This window comes from Apostichopus japonicus, chromosome 3 (genome assembly GCF_037975245.1).
Source record: "Apostichopus japonicus isolate 1M-3 chromosome 3, ASM3797524v1, whole genome shotgun sequence".
Classification (NCBI taxonomy): Eukaryota; Metazoa; Echinodermata; class Holothuroidea; order Aspidochirotida; family Stichopodidae; genus Apostichopus; species Apostichopus japonicus.
In genome coordinates, this window is record NC_092563.1 from 13,882,648 (window position 1) to 13,903,302 (window position 20,655).

A 20,655-nucleotide genomic window follows, 5' to 3' on the forward strand; every position below is an offset into this window, starting at 1 on the left:
CAAGCCCAATTTTTCCCGGGGTATTTCAACACGTGCTATTTTCCCGGTAAACACAAGTTCGCGGGATTTGCCCACACAATAGCACAATAAACTACTTTGCGAATTGGAACCGTGTATACAGTGTGAATAGCCGAGACGTCTCTGTCACAGGACCTAATCTATTTCGTCTTGAAAAACTATTTTTCTGGTAAGTCAACTAAGCTAAATCGAAATACAAGTTTATTTTACATTAAATCTGTATAATAATGAAAGTGATGATATTGTGCTCAATAAATGAGTCAAACCTAAGCCCGCCCTGGAGCCCTTTAAATTTTAAATGTCTTATTGATGCAAATTAGGCTAGGCCTAAGTTACTTAGTTACACCAAGCCTATGCCAAACTTAAGTCTTAATTAATATGATTGATGTTACTTACGATACTTTACTACAACTAGGTTGAGACAAGCGACAGAAATCTTTAAACAGGCTCTAAGGCTAAGCATGTAATTATAAAGTAGTGATCGAAAGCCATGAGTTTATCAGAGGCTTAGTAAGGACTTCCAGTAACTAACAGTAACAGTGCACTACAGTAAATGTTGTTTCGTAAGCCAGCTGCAATTGTGCTAACCTAGAACTTGAAGTAGAAAGTTGCTTCATGCGTTTTCACAAAGTGAAGCCCAAGGAAGATGCAAGTTTGCAAACTGAATGTACAGTATCATTAGTTCCAAAGCGTCACTGGGCCTATCCAGCACTTTTTATATTTTTATTTAAGCCTATTTATTTTGTATTGATTTATCATTTTATTTATTTATATTTTTGCATAGTTGATAGGACTCTAGCAATTAAAAAATTCTGAATATTTAGAAGACATATGTACAAATGCTTGAGAAAAAATGGAAGAAGCCAACACTGGCAACAGCTGCTGAATTTTGATCACAATTTGACTCAGTAAATTATGAATCAATTAGATTTTTAGAGAATCTAAAGGCTAAAAGCTTCTGATGGATGATCAGATACCTATAGAGTCTAAAATTATTCACAAATTTTCAATATCACATGTAAACTAAAATTCTCAGTTACAGGGAAGTAAAATTGCTTTTTGGCTAGAAACAAACTCAAGACTATAGGAGTATGGATAAGCTAGTCAACGTGCTATTGTTACATAAGTAGCCTAAGTAAGTAAGCTTGGCTGGTATTGCTGACTCAAAACTTCAAAAAATATAAATATTTTGGTTTGTACATTTTATATATAGTCTAATCTAAGATGTCTTCTCCTGCGGGAACACCAAGGCGAAGTAAACGGAACAGAGGAGATGATCCACCAAGTGTTGAAGGTACCCCAAGTAAAAGAGGCCGCACCGAACAAAATGGGACCTCCGAATTGAACGGTAGCACTGTTGGAACACCATCACGGCGAGGCCAGCCCACCCAGAATGGAACCCCTAGCAAAAGAGGCAGGGAGAGTAATGCTAGTACCCCATCAAAGAAGGGAACACCAGCTAAAGGAAAGGCCTCTACACCGACTGGAAAATGTGAGCAACTTGATTAAACTTTTATTAATTTGTTTATTATGAAGTGAAATTATTTGGTTTTCATTAAGGGGAGGGAAGGGTGAAGAGAGAGGGGGTGGGGGATCTAGATGTGGGATTAAAGACGAGGTATCATGCAAGTTTATTTTCAAAATTCCAGGTAATAAGAACAGGAAGTTGGTGTTCTACTCCTTGTTTCTATTTGGATAGATTGTATTGTCAAACCTTACTCTTAAAGTCATGGAATAGGTAAACATTTTTCAGTTTTGCTGCAATTTTTAACCTATCATTTTCAATTTTTTCAATAAGCTCCAAGAGGTAGGAAATCAAGCCAAGAGGATCGACCAATGGATTCATCTCCCAGTGGACCGTTACCACCGATGCCATCCTCACCACCGTCTGGTGGGTCCCAACCAGCTCATGATGCATCACTATTTTCAAGCCCTGGCTTACCTAAAGGTAGGGACGGCCCTGAAAGCAATGATTTTCCTTGAATTTGGTGGTTAATTTTCATATAAATTTGATATTTCAGATCCCATGATAGGGGCAATTTCCATAGTTTTGATGAATTTTGGCTGACCCAGTTTGACCCGTAGATCATGGCTGCCACAGATCATTTGACAAGTTTGACTTTTGAATTGTCCTTGGAAAGTATTTAAAAATTGCTATTTGGCTTATATTGTATAGGACAAGTACTGATATATGACATTTACAGTGTTTTTGCTGAATTCTGAAATCAAATGTATTCAGTAACTAAAGATATTAATAAATACTACTGGAATAAATTACTACATATGCTAATTAATTGCTTGAGAAATCCAGTAGATATCTAAGCTTTCATAAATTGCAGTTTTTTTTGGGTCTATCCCTCTTTGTTTTTTTTGTTTTTTAGAAAGCCAGCCGCCCACTGCCTAACTAAAAATAGCAACTCCACAGTCATGTCCTAGTTTTCCATAGTTGTTTAGAGCCCGAGTCGTACAACTGCACCGTACACTCTAAAGAACCGTTTCTGTTGATGACCGTTGCTCATTTAGGCCATAGAGAATATGATACCCCAGTGAATGGTTACAGCTGTTTGTCCTTTGTTATGTTAATTTGTCTTCCTCTTTCTGATTTCATCACAGGTACAAGTGAGATTGACCTGAGCTCACCATTAAACTACGGAACGCCAAGCAGTTCTCGAGCAGGAGGTACTCCTGGACGTGTTGGGTATCCTTGAAAGTGCAAATCATATTTTGCTTTGTTATTTTTTTTTGAGCTTGCTGACAGATGTTAGAGGCATGATCTAAAATGTTTTGCAGAAGGAATGCTGAGGTCCTTTTTGGTAGAGGATTGATACTTGTTCTTGTCTTGGTTGTGCAAAACTCTTATCAGAGAAAAGAACATTTTGGCTCAGATTGTGTAGTCATAATCTGTCCTATTTCCTAACTTCAAACAGTGATATCCTCGGTAAGTAATTGAGATGATTAGATGATTTCTGGACATATATTTGAATCAACTGATAGATTTTGGAATAATGTCATAAGAATGCAAAGGGCTATACTTCAAAATGATTCTTAAGAACACCATCAAATCCTTGGTGGTGTTCTCTTTTCCTTAATTCTCATTCAGTGCTTTAGGGATGAATATCTCACTGAAGTTATCATAACAACAAAATTGAAAACATTCATTCATACATTCTTTATTCCAGTATAAATTTACAGAAAATTTATAAATAGGATAAAGAACATTACTTTAACTCTGTCTGCCATGTGTATCCTGGTTGGTGAGATTAAAGACAGAGCATCAGTCATGTGTTTACTAGGTGCATGGTGAAGTTAAGATGGTGGATCAGTCCAAGTGTTAACTACTGTAGGTGGTGAGGTTAAGACAGACTATCGGTCATGTTACAGGGTGAGGTTAAAAGACAGAGCGTAAGTCTTATGTTTAGTAGGTGGTGAGGTGTGAAAATGGCGCATCAGTCAAGTGTTAACTAGGTGGCGAGGTTATCGGTCATTGTCATGTGTTTACTATCATGTGTTTACTATTGGTAATGTGTTTACTATTGGCAATGTGTTTACAATTGGTAACGTGTTTACTAGGTTGTGCTATTAAAGACATCATCAGTTGTGCGTTTATTAAGTGGGTGAGGTTAAGACAGAGCTGTCTCTCATCCCCTTTAATTGTTGGTGGCTAATCAAAGCTTTTTGTGGCAGCAGCCATTAATGTTCTATTTAGGAGTTTTGAGTCCTTAACATACATTTAACAACAGCGGTACTCCAATCAGGCAGCGTACAGATTTGAAGACTGATCGTAAGATGAGACAGGTCAACATGTCCTCTGATCCGCCATCGGTAAGTCAACGCTTAGTCAAACTTTGTGCAAAATATATGTTGATTTTGTTTACTGATATCAGAAATTAATCTTTTTGTTTTTCAGTCAAGGGCAGTTAAAAGTTATACTTAGAAGAATTTGCTCAGTTCAGTCTGATTAGCCGCGCAGTATTCTGTATATTATAGAAGTCCGAGTTAGTAAATATCCAGTTTTTACTTTTTCATCATGTTTCAGAAATTAAACTTGTATTTTGTATTTTGCCATCGTTACCATCGTTACCTAAATGAACAAAGTAGTGAAGTAGGGGGTAATGTCTTCTCAGGAATTTTTATTTACTCTATTGGAACCTGAATGTGCTATTGACTTCTGCTTCTGCTGTCTGATTTCAACTTAAGTCAGAGCAAAGTTTATAACAGAAGTAATGTTGACAATATGTTTCTGGAGTTCCCATATACTGCTGGACATCATCAATTAACATGCGGTTTCTGATTGCAGGGGGGCGTGGATCCCTCGGAACCTACCGGGGCCGTGGCCAGCGAACAGGCCGGCGATAGTCGCAAGTTCGTCATTTGGGGCACGGACGTCGTCGTGGACGAAGCCAAAGATAAATTCCAGAAGTTTGTGCTTGGTTTCATCGACCCAGACGCAGACGAAGCTGAGGGCATAGACCCAAACAGACCCTTGTACATGCAAAAACTTGAAGAGGTAGGTAACAGTAATTAATACCAGTCTGTGTGTTTAATGCGAAACGTTTCTGTGATGTTTCGTCTGGGTATACGTAAAGTAGAAAAGTTTGTTCTATGATTTCGACCAGACCGATCGGCCAAAGCGAAATTACAATCGCTAAGAATGACTCTCTCTTTAAGTTAAGTGTGGCATGGTCGACTCGCATCTTTAATAATTAAAGTATTGAAGTAAGAATTTGAGAAGTTGCTTGCGTTTACTGATTATGAAACCAGAATCGATCTCTATTCAATTTTTCCTGAATGGGTCATATATATTCAAAATGTGATACATCATTTTGTTTACATCACATGACTGGAACTTTGTTTATGTGTACAGTTGATGACAATAAACTGGGCTCTTTTGGAATTATTGATGCAAATTTAGAAACGAAGTGACTGTAGTCTTTACAAAGTTGTTTATGTGTACAGTTGATACAAGAACTGTCCTGTCTTGGCATTATTGATGTGAATTAAGAATCAAAGTTAGTCTTTACAAAGTACTTTCTTGTGGAGTACCTGTCTAACATGCTGGTTCCTATTTCATGTTGGAAGCTGATGCTGCTCTCAGGGAACATCTTTTTGCAATTATTTTTGGTTTCTAATTCCATTCAATACTTAATAATCCTGTAACAACTTCATTCAACATCGATATATTTTAGAAATTTCGGAGAGGATCTGCATGTTTACATGTTGGCATCAGAATGGATTCATTAGTTGCCGAAAGAAGTTCTTTTGACAAAAAAAAAAGAATCTGTCAGTGTCCTAGTTTGATCGATTGCAATCTTATCTTTGAAGACTGCTCTGTAGAGTTGACAGAAACTATCAAAATGATGACAACTAGAAGCAAACAGCGACACAAAAGGAAAATCATAACATTTGAAAATAAAAGATTTTACTGTTTTTCACCTTCCATTTCTGATTACGTTTAGATCCTAGCACTGGAGCTCCCCTTCCTAAATGTTAACTGTAATCATCTGAAGACGTTTGACAGTGGCCTCTATCGTCAACTTGTGGACTACCCTCAGGAGGTCATTCCGACCTTTGACATGGCAGTTAATGAGATGTTTTTTGAGAAGTTCCAAGAAGCCTCATTGGAGCACCAGATTCAAGTCAGGACGTACAATACAGAAAAAACGCAGAATATGAGATCTTTGAACCCGGAAGGTGAAAACTTCATCGCATTTTTTCGAGATTTTTGTCTTGCTTGATATGTCATTGAAAAATTAGTGAATATATTATTGACTGAAGATTATGAAGGTTAGTTCATAGTCATGGTGATTTTGGTTGATAAATAGTCTTATATAAGTATGAACTTGCTTAGTTTTGTTGTGGTTAAAGTGATTTTAACTCACCATTGAATTTGAAAGCACAATGGTGTTTCGATCCACGGTTACTTTCTGAAGCCCGAACTCTGCATTATCCGCTGTTCAACAATCATTTTCCCTTGAGATATTTTGATCTGTGGTAGCTCTTTAACCCTGAATTAAACCTGCAGTGCAATGATCATTTTGTCTCTCCAGATATTGATAAATTGATAACTATCAGTGGAATGGTCATCAGAACCTCACAATTGATGCCAGAAATGAGGGAAGCTTTCTTCCGTTGCTATGTATGTTCCTATGACACTGCGGTGGAGATCGATCGCGGCCGTATACCCGAACCCAGCATCTGCCAAAACTGCCAGACGAAATACAGCATGGGACTGGTTCACAACAGATGCCAGTTTAATGACAAGCAAATGATTAAGCTCCAAGAATCACCAGGTAAGGAATACTTTTAGTAAAGTGTTTGTCCTATGGGGATTAGGGTGGTTGCTAGGGGAAAGGATGCAGGTGATATGAGAATAGATTAAACAAAGGTAATATTTACAAGCCTCTTCCACCATATCAGACAATAATTGAATGGAGACTATCCCAATCCTTCAAATAATTTTGCATTTCCTTGATAAATATGTTGAGCAATGTTCAAGAAAATAACAAGTTGGTTGGTGAGTGTCTGAACAGTTTTGGACAAGTTGAGGTGTGCTATATAACTGGTGATCAATCCATCATGTAAGAGGTATAACAACATGTTCAAATGTTTTCAAATTTAATGTGTAAATGCAAAAGTCTGTGGCATGCTCCATTTAAGGCTAAATCGAAACACAGTTCGTGAGCGACTTGTAAAGCATTATAAACATGTCATTTGGAGCCATGAAACTCTTTTGTTTACCCCATTGAGTCACTTTATATAACTTCCTTTTTACCTTCCTTTGATTTTAGTTGATAGGCAATTAGTTTTGAACAGCTTGTATAAACTCTCAAAGTTTGCATGTCATTGTATATATTTATTTCACTTATTATTATATATAGGGTGAGGAACACTGATTATTAGTTATCTATTTATTTCACTATTATATATAGGTTGAGGAACACTAGTTATTTATTTATTTCACTAAATATTATATATAGAGTGAGGAAAACTGATTATTAGTTATTTATTTCACTAAATATAATATATTGGGTGAGTTAAACTAGTTGTTAGTCAAGGTCAAGATCAATTGATAAGATGTGTGAATAACACCTGCATGGACGGGAAAAATGTCGCTAACATACTGTCCCTGCCAAATCAGATCTACTCATCTGCTCTGTTCATTTTGCTTTCCTTCCACTCCTTCCTTTGCCAGAGGATATGCCCGCCGGTCAAACTCCGCATACAGTGGTCCTGTACGCCCACAATGATCTTGTAGACTTTGTACAGCCTGGTGACAGATTAAACGTGACAGGGATATACCGTGCCACACCGTTGAGGGTGAATCCTCGCCAGAGGAATGTCAAGGCCGTTTATAAGACGTACATTGATGTCATTCAGTTCTGCAAGGCCGATTCCAACCACATGCACGAAATTGGAGAAGACGGGTAAGTTTTATGCCATTTATTTGGCTTAAAGAAAGAGATTATTAATCCATGTCCTTGAGCATCAGGACTGTATGAATTCTCTGGTAGTATGACTAGTTTGCTGTTTCATTATGGGATATTAACACGTGAAGGCGATTATAGTTTGTTTGACGTACATGGCAAGTTGGACTACATCGTCATGTGGCTATTCCATCAATAAGACTGTTATATATGCGAGTGTTGCTATTTTACCAATTTTGTATCCGAAACATGTACAAGGCCTGTATTGTTGCTGTAATATGTCGGTATCGACAGTTTCGGCTCATTTTAGCATCAACACCATCGGTTATTTTCTTACTTTGGCTATTAAGGTCGGTGAAAGGTACTCTCTCAAGATTAAGCAGCAACATCTTTTACAACTTAGCGATCAAACAACACCTGTGTTAATCTGAACTTATGAAGAACAAATTGGAATTGAAATTGGAATTAGCAGACTTTGGGGGATAATACTGAAATCTCAAACTCAATCTTGGATGATTTGGATTGCCGTGGTATAGGAAAGAATTCCTTAGTGCCCCATTGCTGCATTTGTAAATACCACAGGTAAACCTTGTTTGAAATTTTTAATTTCAACACTTAACAGTGTAATGAACCTGCTTCCCTTCTCAGAGAAGAAAGGAGGACTTTCACAGAAGATCGCAAAGACGAACTCATCGCGCTGTCCAAAGATGAAAAGATTTACGAGAAGCTTGCGGCAGCTTTGGGTGAGTTCACGCAACATGAGATTTAAGCCATGGATTGATCGTACTGTATGCCACGGTGATCCAAACTTTTTTCAGAAAATGTGACCCTCTTGAAGTTCTTTCAATTATAAGTAGCTTTCTCAAATCACAGGATTTTTTTTTTTTTCAAAGTCATTCATTGACTCGATTTTTACAATTGAAGGGAAAAGCAATTTGTTGTGACTGTGGCTTTTGGACTACATAAAACGACTATATTGAGTAACGTTATTATTTTTTGTCTTCTGTATTACTAGCTCCAAGTATTTATGAAAATGAAGACATTAAGAAAGGAATTCTGTGCCAGTTATTCGGATCCACTCGTAAGGACTTCAGCGAGGCCGGAAGGAGTAACTTCAGGTCAGAAATCAACATCTTGCTATGCGGTGACCCAGGTACCAGTAAGTCGCAACTCTTGCAATACGTTCACAATCTGGTCCCACGGGGGCAGTACACGTCGGGGAAAGGTTCGAGTGCCGTCGGTCTTACTGCGTACGTCACCAAAGATCCTGAAACCCGACAACTGGTTTTACAAACGTAAGTACGACGTTCCTCCGTTGATTCATATTGTGCCAAGTTCTCTTCCAAGGTATCTTAGGTTAATGACAGTAATCCTCCTATATCAGAAAGTTCAGACTGAAGCAAGCAGTTGAATTTTGTTTTTTTTTCCCCTTTTTCTTAAGACATATCATGAAATGTCTGTTTAACTTAACCGCAAAATACAGTTTAGTCTTCTACCAAACTTTGAAATGTGACCTACATTTAAGAATGTTCCAAATTGACCCTCTGTGACTTTCAGCTTTTAATTATTTTATTTTATCGGTAGGCAATTACGTTCTTTGAATACAGTCATAATTTTTGCTTGTTTTGTTGGAGCCGTACTATGTTGCAACTGACTGTGTGTTGTCCCTATTGGCATTTTAGGATCTAGTTTTGGTCTGTATGAACTCTTCTTTGTTAGGTAACCTGCCAAGTTTGCTCCATTGAGGTTAATTAGTTCCAATTTTGCAAGAAGCTACCAGCCATTCTTGAACTAGATTTTTATTCTTTCCTCTTTAACATTATTGATTTAAATCCAAGAACATTCACAACTTGCGATAATAGCATCGATTCGATGGCATGGCTCCATAACGACGACCAATTTTTTTCCGTTCCAGTTTCATATGAAACCGGTGATAACTGTGACGAAATTAAACTTAATTATTCAGGAGTGGTATAAATTACAATGGTTGGCTGGCATTGGTATCGTATATCTGGAAAGCCAGTATGACATAGTTAACATGTGACCTGCTATAGAGTTGTCATACTGCGTAGATATCGGCAATTTGCACAGATTACAGACTGGCAACACCCTTAAAAAGTAGTTTTGTCGCGCTTGCAAAGTGACACACAGTCAGCCAAAATAAAACCGCTCAAAAATATTAGAAAATTTTTGATAGAATTTTGTTCCATTTCAGATATGTTGTTAAAAATGCATTTGCTTTTTTGTAAAGGCATGCTCCCACCTAACCTCCTTTAAAAGGGGGTTATAGGGGGCATTTTTAGGGCGACCAAATCACTCCTGTGCATTACAGTGGCGGATCTTGGATTCTTGAAATGGGGTCCTAGGAGGGAAGTACTGGTGGGTAAAGAAATAATTAAAGATATTAATGTTGTAAAGAACACAGCAGGAATGCAGGTTGCACGAAGCATGTCACTTTGAGCAAACTCAGTTAAATTCAAATAGGAGATAACCAGTGTCTTGAGAATTACCATGGCAGATAGACAAGGTTGGATGCACAGCTCATTTTATGGCTAAATCTCCACATGTTTTATTGATAACTGACAGGATTATATTTGTGGCCATTGTTTTATACACTTTTATGATTATGCACCCAATAATTGGCTTGGAAATTAATTATATAATCAATTTCTTGTTCATTTGTCTAAATTTCAGGGGTGCATTAGTGCTCAGTGACAACGGCATATGCTGCATCGACGAATTCGACAAAATGAACGACAGCACCAGATCGGTTCTGCACGAAGTCATGGTAAGTTTTTGAACCGTCGATGATTAAAACTAGAGGGTTTGCAGTGATGGAAGTAATTTCCTGTGTTACAAAATAGAAAAAGCTGCATACAGTTATCTAATTTTTTACTAGCAAATGAAAACAGTTGTTTGTGATCAAATATGTTACCAGGAATATGATGCAATGTGTTGCAAGAAAATGTTATTGTTGTTCATCTGGAAGATTTTATAAGACTACATGGTCAAATTCTTATTATCATAGTTTTGGTAACTTTTTGCAAAGTTCTGTAGTTGTCCTTCAGACTAAGTGAACATAACTATCTATTGGAGACATATGTACAAGAATGTATATTTACAAGGTCCTTCCTTACATATCTCCTCCATCCACTATACTGTACTAAGTATATCCATAGGCGTAGGTGCCCAATTTGATTTGGGGGGGGGGGGGCTGAAACGACTTGCCCAAAAACTATAACCAAACTTTTTCGCACGCTCAACATGTTAATGTACATACCATATAGGCATGTGTCGGTTATTACATCGCATGCCAATTACATACAATCATTTGCGGCGTTATTACCCTTCCATATTGGTAATAATTTTGGGGAAGTTGTTACAATAATAATGATAATAATGATAATAATATAAGTTTGACCATTGCAAAACACACTGGTGAATTACTAAATATGTAGGTGCTGGTGCAATTCAAATCACCAGGCATTTCATTCACCGACATCCCCTCAAACAGTTGTTTTTTCTTTCAGTAGGTGCCTAAAAATTCTCAGTATATTGCCCGAATTTTCACAAAATTATTTGGTTGGGGGTCTGCAGCCCCCAAGCCCCCCACCCTGCCTCCTACGCCTATGAGTATGTCTACTACTGGAGTCAGCTGATAAATTCAGAATGGGGATGGGTAAATGTGCACAAAGGGTACGTGACAATTGCAAAATTCCCTTTCATAACATCGCTCCGGAATATATATTAGGGACACATGGAAAGTGTTTTGCTTGTTTTTGAATGGAAGAGGATGGGCAGTGAATGCTAAGTCTTTCAAGTAGAAAGAATGACTACTTTGAGTTGGCCGTTAATATCATAAAAAAAACGATATCTTTAACTGTGATTTCAGGAACAGCAAACACTCTCCATCGCTAAGGCTGGGATCATCTGTTCCCTGAACGCCCGCACTTCTGTTTTGGCTGCGGCAAATCCTGTGGACTCCAAATGGAACCCCAGGAAGACAATTATCGACAATATTCAGTTGCCTCATACACTTCTGTCCAGGTAAGTTTTGAATGCATTCGAACTGTGTGTTAGTTTTGTTATGAGACTCACGGGGAGAGAGGTTAAGTCAAACTACAATGTGCTTCTTTCTTTGGTGTACATGTCAAAGGTCATCATGGTTATAATCTAGACTGCATGTTGTGATATCATATTCATTTATTAAAGCTACATATTGCTGTGAATTTTGCTCCTTTTCTGGTGAAGCAACCCTCAATTATTAAAGCAGGATAAGGAATCTGATTGTAAGTGTGTTATTATAACCCTCCCCCCCCCCCTCCCCATTCCCACCCTCCAAAAAAAAACAAATGATGAAAATGAACAAATGTTGCACTAAATTTGTGGGATGCAGAAGTTTCTATGTTAGGTTGAACTAATAATGACCCTGTTATTTTCATCTTAGTTAATCATATCAAATTGTATGGACATTAAATGGCTTGTATAGAATATGGTAAACTTGCCAACAAATAATAGGTCTTAGTTCTGTACAATAGCTGTGATGTCTTAGTTCTGATCAAGAAAATGTATACCATATTCCAGCTGACTGTGATATTTGAGATCAGTCCAAGCAATCTTGTAAAAGCAATCTTGTAAAGGAGTTGAGATTGGTCCAGGTGTGTCCCCTTGGTGTAGGCTTGTAAATATTTTTAACTAAAACTGCAAGAAGAATTGAACCCATTGGTATTGACCCTAAAGCCTCTGATTGTTTTGTGCTTTTGTATTTGCATGACAAAAGACACGACATCATTCCATGATCCATAATCCTGATTTGTCAATAATCATGTTGGTTATGTTAAGTACTGAAGTTTGTCGTTGTCTTTACAGCATTTTTGGCGTTGTACATTTGACAGCTCCAAACGATCAGGCCATATAAGGATTTAACTGGGTTTTCAATTTTTCTTTGTATTCTTCTTCTTCTCGTAGGTTTGATTTGATTTTCCTCATGTTGGATCCTCAAGATGAGATATTTGACCGTCGACTAGCCAACCATTTGGTCTCCCTGTACCACCAGAGTAAGGATGAGGTCGAGGAAGAGAACATGGTAAGACACATGAAGAGAACGTAAGCTTGCACGGTTTCGTGAAAACCCAAAACCGTTTTTTTTTTCCCTCCCAAATTTCATTGAAAACATCCAAATCTCTGACGGAGGTGTCGCGATCTCTAAGCTGCGTATTTTTTAAGCTTTACCAACAGCGGTCCAAGTCTAGTTCGTTCGCAGTAAAGGGTAAAAAATAAGGAGAATAAATTCAAGAAATGTTACTGTCTTCATGACTCTCTTTTTATTACCCACGTTAACTTCACTGAAGTAAAAAATGTCGAAAAGAAATGTGTTAGTGAAATGTTTTCTTAAAGTTTTAACATCACGTACTGGTATCGTTTGTCTTGTGTTTACTGTACTTCACGAAGTTCAACATTTACGCAATCAACTTTAGCCACTAGCATATGTTTTTGCAATCTTTTGTAATCTATTTTACCATGGGGAAATTGCGACATTTTGCGTTTCAAAGTGACATTTTATGGACTCTCTTTGCAGGATATTGATCTGCTGCAGGACTACATTGCTTACGCTAGGACTTACGTAAATCCGACTCTGAACGAAGAAGCATGTCAGTTGTTGATCCAGTCGTACGTAGAGATGAGAAAGATTGGGAGTGCAAAGGGTATGGTTTCAGCGTATCCAAGGCAACTGGAGTCCCTGATACGTCTTGCTGAAGCTCACGCTAGGATGCGCTTTTCCAAAACTGTGGAAACAGTTGACGTGGACGAAGCCAGGAGGTAAGTTGTGATTGGTCATCCGGTGCCACGAACAAACTGAATATTTATACCCGTCAAGTGCAATATGATTAACTGTCAGTGTGATAGGTGTTATCCCAAACAGCTATATTTATCTAGGGTGTCTTTTCAATGGCAGTATTACTCAAATTGACTCTTTTATCTTGTCTATAATAATCAATAATAATGAGCAATTATTTTTACAACGCTTAAGCGACCACAAATGTGGGAGGAACCCGCAAGGGCTTATGGATTACAACTTACACATCAGGTGGCTTCCAATTTCAGATGGGAAAACCGTAGATTGGTCTTGGATGAAAAACCCACCTTAGGGAAGGCTCGCAAATTTAACCGGCGATGATCGAAGGCCCAGCCAGCAGCACACCACTGCTCATTATGCAGCCTGCATATCGCTCACGCTTGAGTGCACACACCCACGGTAACTCTGTGAAAGTAATGAGCATTGAGCTCCCAACACAGAAGCGCTGCTATTGTTTGTAAACAAAAGCGGTACTTGCCTTTTCCTGGTCTGTGGTTTTTACGTAACAATGGCACTGTGACCACATTAGAAGGAGATTTATTTCAAGAACGAGTTGAAATCTTCATGAACTATTTTCGTATCAAATGTTTCAAAATACTTTCAGACTTCTTTTCCTGTACAAAGTATTTTCATTCACTAACACTGATCCATCTCTCTTTTCTCTTGAACAGTAAGTTGGTACACCTTTCAAATTTTACGAAAGATCGAGCAAAATACTTTCGAAAAATTCACGCGAAACTGGCTTAACGTGCTAAATGCAACAAATGTCATGTAAACAAGGCTCTAGTACACCCATTTATGAATAAACCATACGACCACATCTGCTGTTAAGCGGGGGAAAAAGAAAGTACTTTCTAGAATTTCCACACAAAAAAGGAAAAATAATTATCCTACCATAGTTAAGAGTATAGTATATAGCCTAACCACTTCGTCGGTTACGGATCTCACGTAACAACAAAAACACAACTTATTGTATTTTGCGAAGTTGACGTTTTCTACAAGGACATGGAAAAAGATATTGAGCATTTAGTTAATCATGCCAAGTGGACTAAAACATGGGATTGCAAGGTTTACTTTGATAAAGATGGCCATACTGTAGCTATTGGGGCCTTGATATCGTGCTATGTATGTATGGTATAGACTGTGCCTCGTGTATCATTGGGAACAGATTGTTTTGTTCATGCGGATGAGTCGGTTAGCTTGAGGTGTGTTTTATATACATCCATGGTTTTACTTTGTTACGGGGATGTAAATTTTCTTGAACGTCTAAGATAATATTTCGCATATAACTTTACCGATCCTTTACTGACTGACCTAATTAATTCTAGGGTGGCGTCAAAATAGTTTACTCCATGTAAAGTTTTTTGGAAACGTGCCAAAAATGTTATCAAACAGGTGTTAGACAGTTTTGTCTGGCTCTGATGAAATACTACTATCTCAAGTAACGTTGGCAAGTTGCCAAGAAATAAATGTCACGCAATGTGATACAAAAAGTCATATTACCCATTCATGAAGGCTTCAAGCGCAAGTTTTCAAACATTGGTTCAGTGTATAGTACAATTACAACTAGTCATACCGTTGTAGTCTAAACCGAATTTATGCTTTATGCTAAACGATCTGATCAAACGTAATTTCTCAAACTAAATTAAAATTATATCATTCGTGACTTCGTTACAACTAAAGCCAATTAAGTCTACTATGAATAAGAATTATTCGGTTTCTTTATTAGCCATTCCATTTCGTAAAGCGCCATGCAATAACAACTTTTCTTGCACAAGTCGCGAACTGTTCAGGTTTTTTACAACCCGAAAGCAGCTGCGCAACGTGAAAGTAAGATCACGCACATGTCTTAGCCTACTGTCTGACTGCATCACTCACGTGGAGGTGATTCTGCATATAGATATGTACGAGAGTTTGAATGGTTAGGCTATATATTTACTGTCATTTCAATAAACTGTTTACAGTACGAACGAAAGAAAGGTCCCCACAGGTTTGAGAGATTGTCTAGAGCATTGATGATGTAGGTTTTTGTGTATTAAGGGATTCAAGACCAAACAGAGTGTCTCCGTTAGTTCAATTGCAAAACACGAAATAAAAAATAGCGATGAAAGCGCCACGTAAAATTCATGTTACGAGCACAAACCGTCAGCAAAGTACACACAACTGTGAAGTAACTCAATGCAGTTACAGTAGCCTAAATGTAGTAGCTTTATTGATAAACAATTCTCCAACCTGCAGAGAAAATTCTATAACCCTTTTGTGTACATCCTGGACCAAAGTGACCAGTTCATTGTCTGGTCTTTTTTTGTGCATAAGAGGCTTAATTTGTGGTCTCATAGTCAAGTGCATACAACTGTCCACCGACTCTTGGAAGGCAGGAAATGTGTGCGTTCAAGCATGACTCATTACCAGCTGGTTGCTGTGCTCATTACACTGGATAGCAACGGTTGGGCCTTCGATCATCGCCGGTTAAATTTGCGAGCCTTCCCTTACTATGACCAGGCTGGGTCTCGAACCAGGAACCTCCCGAGTGCTAAGTCTCATTGCTTTAAATGCCACCGCCTTTATCCACTCGGCCACAGCACCGGTGTAGAGGTTCATTTCTGCACATGAACAGTTGATGTGATCTATGTGTGACATCTAGAAACTTCTGAGACATTTTGGAAAAATTTGGTTAAAGCCCTAACATGAGTGGGTCTAGTGAGGAGTTTCTAATTACTCATGTGGGTAAGGTGTGGATTTTACTCCATACTTTTTACTCTATAATTTTTACTCTACAGATTGCACTATGAGGCTTTGAAGCAGTCTGCATTTGACCCTCGAGACGGAACAATCAATGTGGATATCCTAGCAACAGGTGTCAGCAGTAGTGCTCGTAGACAACAGAAGGAACTCGCCGCAGTAATCAAGAAACACTTGGAGGCAAAGGGCAAGATCACCACCATCAAGTATCATCAGCTCTTTGAAGAGATGAAACAGAGTTCAGATCTGGTAGGTGACACCCTTTTTGAGGTTTTCTTTATCACAACACTGCTACTCAACAAGTTTTGTTTTGCCGAACATTCTTGTTTCAATGATGAATTATAAAACCGACAAAATCGTAACGTGGATCATAGGTTTGTTTGTACGGAACATTGCAGGAGTGATCGATTGATAGTTTCCATAGTGACAGAGTTTTGGTAGTGACAGACGTTTATGTAGTTACCTGATTTGAACAGTGAAATTTGGTTTAAAATAAATTGACTGAGTTATCTTAGCTAGCTCATCCACTGGTGATGCAAAGGGTTGTATTTTGGCCCAGATGCAGCAAATTAAACAAGTATAATACGGTTAAACATGATGAAACATGCTGTTTAGATTCATGAAGACCTCAGTGTCAAATAGACACATGTTTTATATTCAGGTGACAAAGGTTATGCAAATAGGAGAAAAATATGCTAATAAGAGAAAAATAGAAGAAAGTTAATTCCAGGCATTGCACATATGTTGTTGTAATGCTTATAATTGGAGGGGAAGAGAGGGTGAGGGATTGAAAATTGAACTCTCTTAATTTTAATTTTAATCTTAATAAGTCCAGGATAAAAAGACTGCAAAAGTAAAGTGAAGACAGCAGTGTTTCTTGATACATTAGATCTGAACAGTAATGTAGGAAAAATTACCTGTCATTTAGACTGAAATCCCCTATTCTGATTACAGGAACAACAAAAAAAGAAAGAAATAGCTATTATGGGTTTAGTTTGGCATTCAGGAGGTGACCATTTTTGTAGCACATTTTTCATATCTAAAGCAGTACTTGATAGAGATTGACCTCTCTCCCTCCCTCTCTCTCTCTTTTCAGCATCTGACTCGTGACATTTACGATGGAGCCCTAAGAGAACTCCAAGATTCCGATTTCATTTACAGAAGCGACAAGACCATCCGTCTACTTCAATAAGGGAACTGATTTGAAATAATCGATGAGATCAGAGTAATGAGACTTCACTTTCCTTGGTGCGTTCTAGTCTTCGATTTAGTCTTTACTACACGGAGCAGTGAAAAAGGAGTTCACCTCTCTTAGAAGTCTTGACATTTATCCGTGGATCATTAAACAAGCGCTACACCTGTTGTTTAAACGTGAGATATGGTTCAAATTAAAAATGGAAACAGCAAATGGTTCCTCGCCAATCTCAGGGACGATTGGAATTGCAGCCATCTTGGTTTCAGCCTGGCATTTCATTGGAGGAAGCACGATACCATCAGTTATATTTGTGTCAGTCTGGGGTCCCATTTATTTTATTCTTTGAGACTTGGAAGAGCAGTTTTCTCCCTTAAACCTGGGACTTGATCATGCGTACCATTTAAAAGCTGGTTTCTTCTCTATGAAGTAAAAATCTGTTCTTTATGAAAATCAAAGAACAGCCATGTTTCTCACATCCATAGCTTTGTGAATATTATAAATTGTAGTTAAATGTTCTATTGTGTATATTACCATTCTTAAGACTTTGGTACATTTTGATGTGTTATTTTCGAGAGCTTACGTATGGAAATAATTTGTAATAGCGTCCACGATATGATGTAATTTTTCTATAGTCTGAGTAGTAAAGCTGACACAAATTTCCATTCTAGCTAGAAAATATCATCTAAAACAGACTTTCTAGCTCGAGCTTAAATATCATATATAAGGTTATGATGACTGCAAACAATTTTTGGTAAATTTTGAAGAACCAAATTTTGAAAGTTTGAAGAGCCATTATTCAGAACTTGGAAGAGGATTCATGGATAGCCATTAATGTTGCAAGATATTTCAAGATGGTAAGTTTCAATGAGGATGAATTAAATCGATTTTAATTTCTACTGACAAGATTTGATTAAGAATGACACATTCTCCCTTAACAGCCGTGTCGTGGTGTGAATTTGCCACAATCCTGTGGTTACCTCATTCGACCGATGAACCAAGATCGTGTTAGGGAATCATTTAGTCTTTAAAGTTTGTGTGTCAGTTTAGAAGGCTCTGAATTTGTCTCTTGTAAATAATATTAATAATAATAAGGAATTATAATAAGCACTTATCAACCAACAAGATTTGCAAGTCACTGTACACAAAAGAGAACACAAACAATACAAAGAGAGAAACATCAACAAAGCCCTGAGATTTTAAGGGAGTGAAGACTCGCACAAACAAACGTCTGATGCTGGTAATCTGACCTAGTTTCAAATGAGGTGTAACAGAACCACCATCAATCCCAGAAAATACACACACAGCTTGCTACCGTCGGTAAATAGACACTAGTATACAGTCAATGCATACAGCTGCAGTCAATACCCACAACACAGTGTACATAGCAGCGATGGACATCTCAGGTCCAGATAAAAGATAACAAGGTATCACGTTTCATTACTGTCTGCAGTTTGTACGACAAGAAAAAAAACTTCACTTGCAAGCAACGGAAAGTTAACTTTTTCAGAGGGCGGCACACGGTTTGGGGAGAGTCTTCAATGCCTTTAAGTATATCTTGAAAATGACAATGGTGTGAGATGTTCTGTGTTGTAGACTGAGTTAATTCAGTACTATTGGTAAAGTACTTCCATTCCTGTGTAAAACAATAAAATAATAATAATAATAAATAAGAGGATAATGGATAAATTATTCCTTTTTATGTAGCTTAAGAGGTAAAATACACATATGTTACTTTAGTACATTATGTAAATACCATGGGTGATCAGAGTAGGAATAAACAATTCTCTACTCGGGAGAACTCCAATGGATACATGTTCATAGGTCTCATAGTTAAATTGATTGGTGTACCCTTTTATGTGTGAATATTGAATGTATACAACACAATGCAAACATGCAGTTTATAAATCATTACTTTTTTTGCTTTTTTTTTGCTTTTTTTGATAAAGACACTTTGTATATCCATATATAGTCCAGGCAACAACAGATTCTCTATAAAGTCAAGAGTTCACTCTTTGGGGCAAAATTCTGCTTGAGCTTTGTCTTGTATATTAGTCAGAAAAATCACAATTATCTCTGTCATTTTATTATGTCTTTTTTTCCCTTTAAAAATCATTACCATGCCACTTTAAGGTGCAGTGATATGTGGTACGTTGAGTGGTATGTGTTTGTTAGTTCTTCTCGTTTTCTACGTCCATTTCTTCTCTCTCCTAACTTTTCTGACGATATCCAGACAATTTGTACTGGAACTACGTCAGTCCCTGCCAGTTTCATCATAAAGAAACAATGTGTAAATAATGTTTACTGTAAATATTTCCATGTTTACCTTTAAGAGAAAATGGGGCTCTTTTGAGGATTTATAGTATTTGAAAGGTTCAAAGAGGATAAGACTGTGAAATGTGTATGGAAATTTCTTATCACCTCTTCTGTCACAGAAGTCTTCACAGTTGGAGAAACATTGAACTATTCTTAATCAGATATATAATATTCTGTAGTTTTGTGTTCAGATGCTTATATTAAAAGGGCACAAAGATGATTCTTACATATGGTTGCTTCATCTCTCAAATGAATGAAAAATTTATATCTGTTTTTTGTTTTCCCCATTCATCTTTTTGGCCGTCAAACACACTTGCAAATATAATTTTTGAGATAATTGAGATTATGTAATCCTCCAAGGATGAAATAAATTGCACTAAAGTAGTGATAATTTATGTCTTGTCTTTTCTTTATCAGTAAGTCTTATCGTTACAGTGAATCGATCCCCAACTACACCCCAGCCTACCTCTCCAAAGAAGAGTACCATAATACAGAAGCAAGTTATAGGGAGTATTTAGTTCTAGTGATTACATTAAGGTGGCGTACTCCTATTAGAGGCTATATTAATCCTCCCAAGTATTCTCCTATATCAATAAAAGTGCCGAAAGCAGTAGGAGAACATTTTTATTTTATTTTATATGTAATCAAGCAAAATCTGGTTTCTTGTGGTTTGCATGTTGAAGAGAATGAATGGAAGTACATGTGGTGCAAAAATTAGGGTAATGGTAGCAATTTTAGACTTTGGGCATCCCAGAAGCAGTGTACGAAAGTTGTTTACTACTGTGTAAAGAGATTTGTTTACAAGTGACAACAACTTCAGGCTCTCATAGCAAAGAAATCTTCAGGCTCACGATACGGAAAATTGATGGTGCCATGATTGGCAAACTTGTCAGCAATCCAGTGATGGGTACTGTTTAGCTAATGATGATTTAGTGTGTCAGTCCATGGGGCATTTAATAGGCGTATGCAAGCTTAAGGATGACTTGAGATAGAATTTAGTTACAAGATGGAATGCCTCTTTAAATTAAGGTTAAAATTGATATCGATCCTACAATGCAGTCCTGAAAGTTTAGGTTCATACTTCTTTTTATAAATTCTAACAAATC

The 20,655-nt window shown here is 37.4% G+C and overlaps 1 protein-coding gene across 1 annotated transcript; it reads left to right on the forward strand.

Annotated features, from left to right (window-relative positions):
* The first annotated feature begins 38 nt into the window (after window positions 1-38).
* LOC139963900 (DNA replication licensing factor mcm4-A-like) lies at window positions 39-19,940 on the forward strand. The gene is made up of 17 exons (XM_071965113.1): window positions 39-187; window positions 1,232-1,510; window positions 1,817-1,966; window positions 2,632-2,716; window positions 3,759-3,840; window positions 4,316-4,525; window positions 5,475-5,709; window positions 6,066-6,308; window positions 7,211-7,442; window positions 8,091-8,185; window positions 8,458-8,737; window positions 10,137-10,230; window positions 11,335-11,489; window positions 12,411-12,528; window positions 13,021-13,262; window positions 16,080-16,290; window positions 17,138-19,940. Exons 2-17 carry the CDS (start codon window positions 1,243-1,245, stop codon window positions 17,231-17,233), a joined length of 2,796 nt encoding a protein of 931 aa, XP_071821214.1. The 5' UTR covers window positions 39-187; window positions 1,232-1,242; the 3' UTR covers window positions 17,234-19,940.
* The last annotated feature ends 715 nt before the right edge of the window (window positions 19,941-20,655 follow it).

Coding starts and splice junctions, on each gene's coding strand:
- LOC139963900 (XM_071965113.1), top strand. CDS start 1,243: ATGTCTTCTCCTGCGGGAACACCAAGGCGAAGTAAACGGAACAGAGGA. Junction 11,490..12,410: donor CCTCATACACTTCTGTCCAG/GTAAGTTTTGAA, acceptor TTCTTCTCGTAG/GTTTGATTTGATTTTCCTCA. Junction 13,263..16,079: donor GACGTGGACGAAGCCAGGAG/GTAAGTTGTGAT, acceptor TTTACTCTACAG/ATTGCACTATGAGGCTTTGA.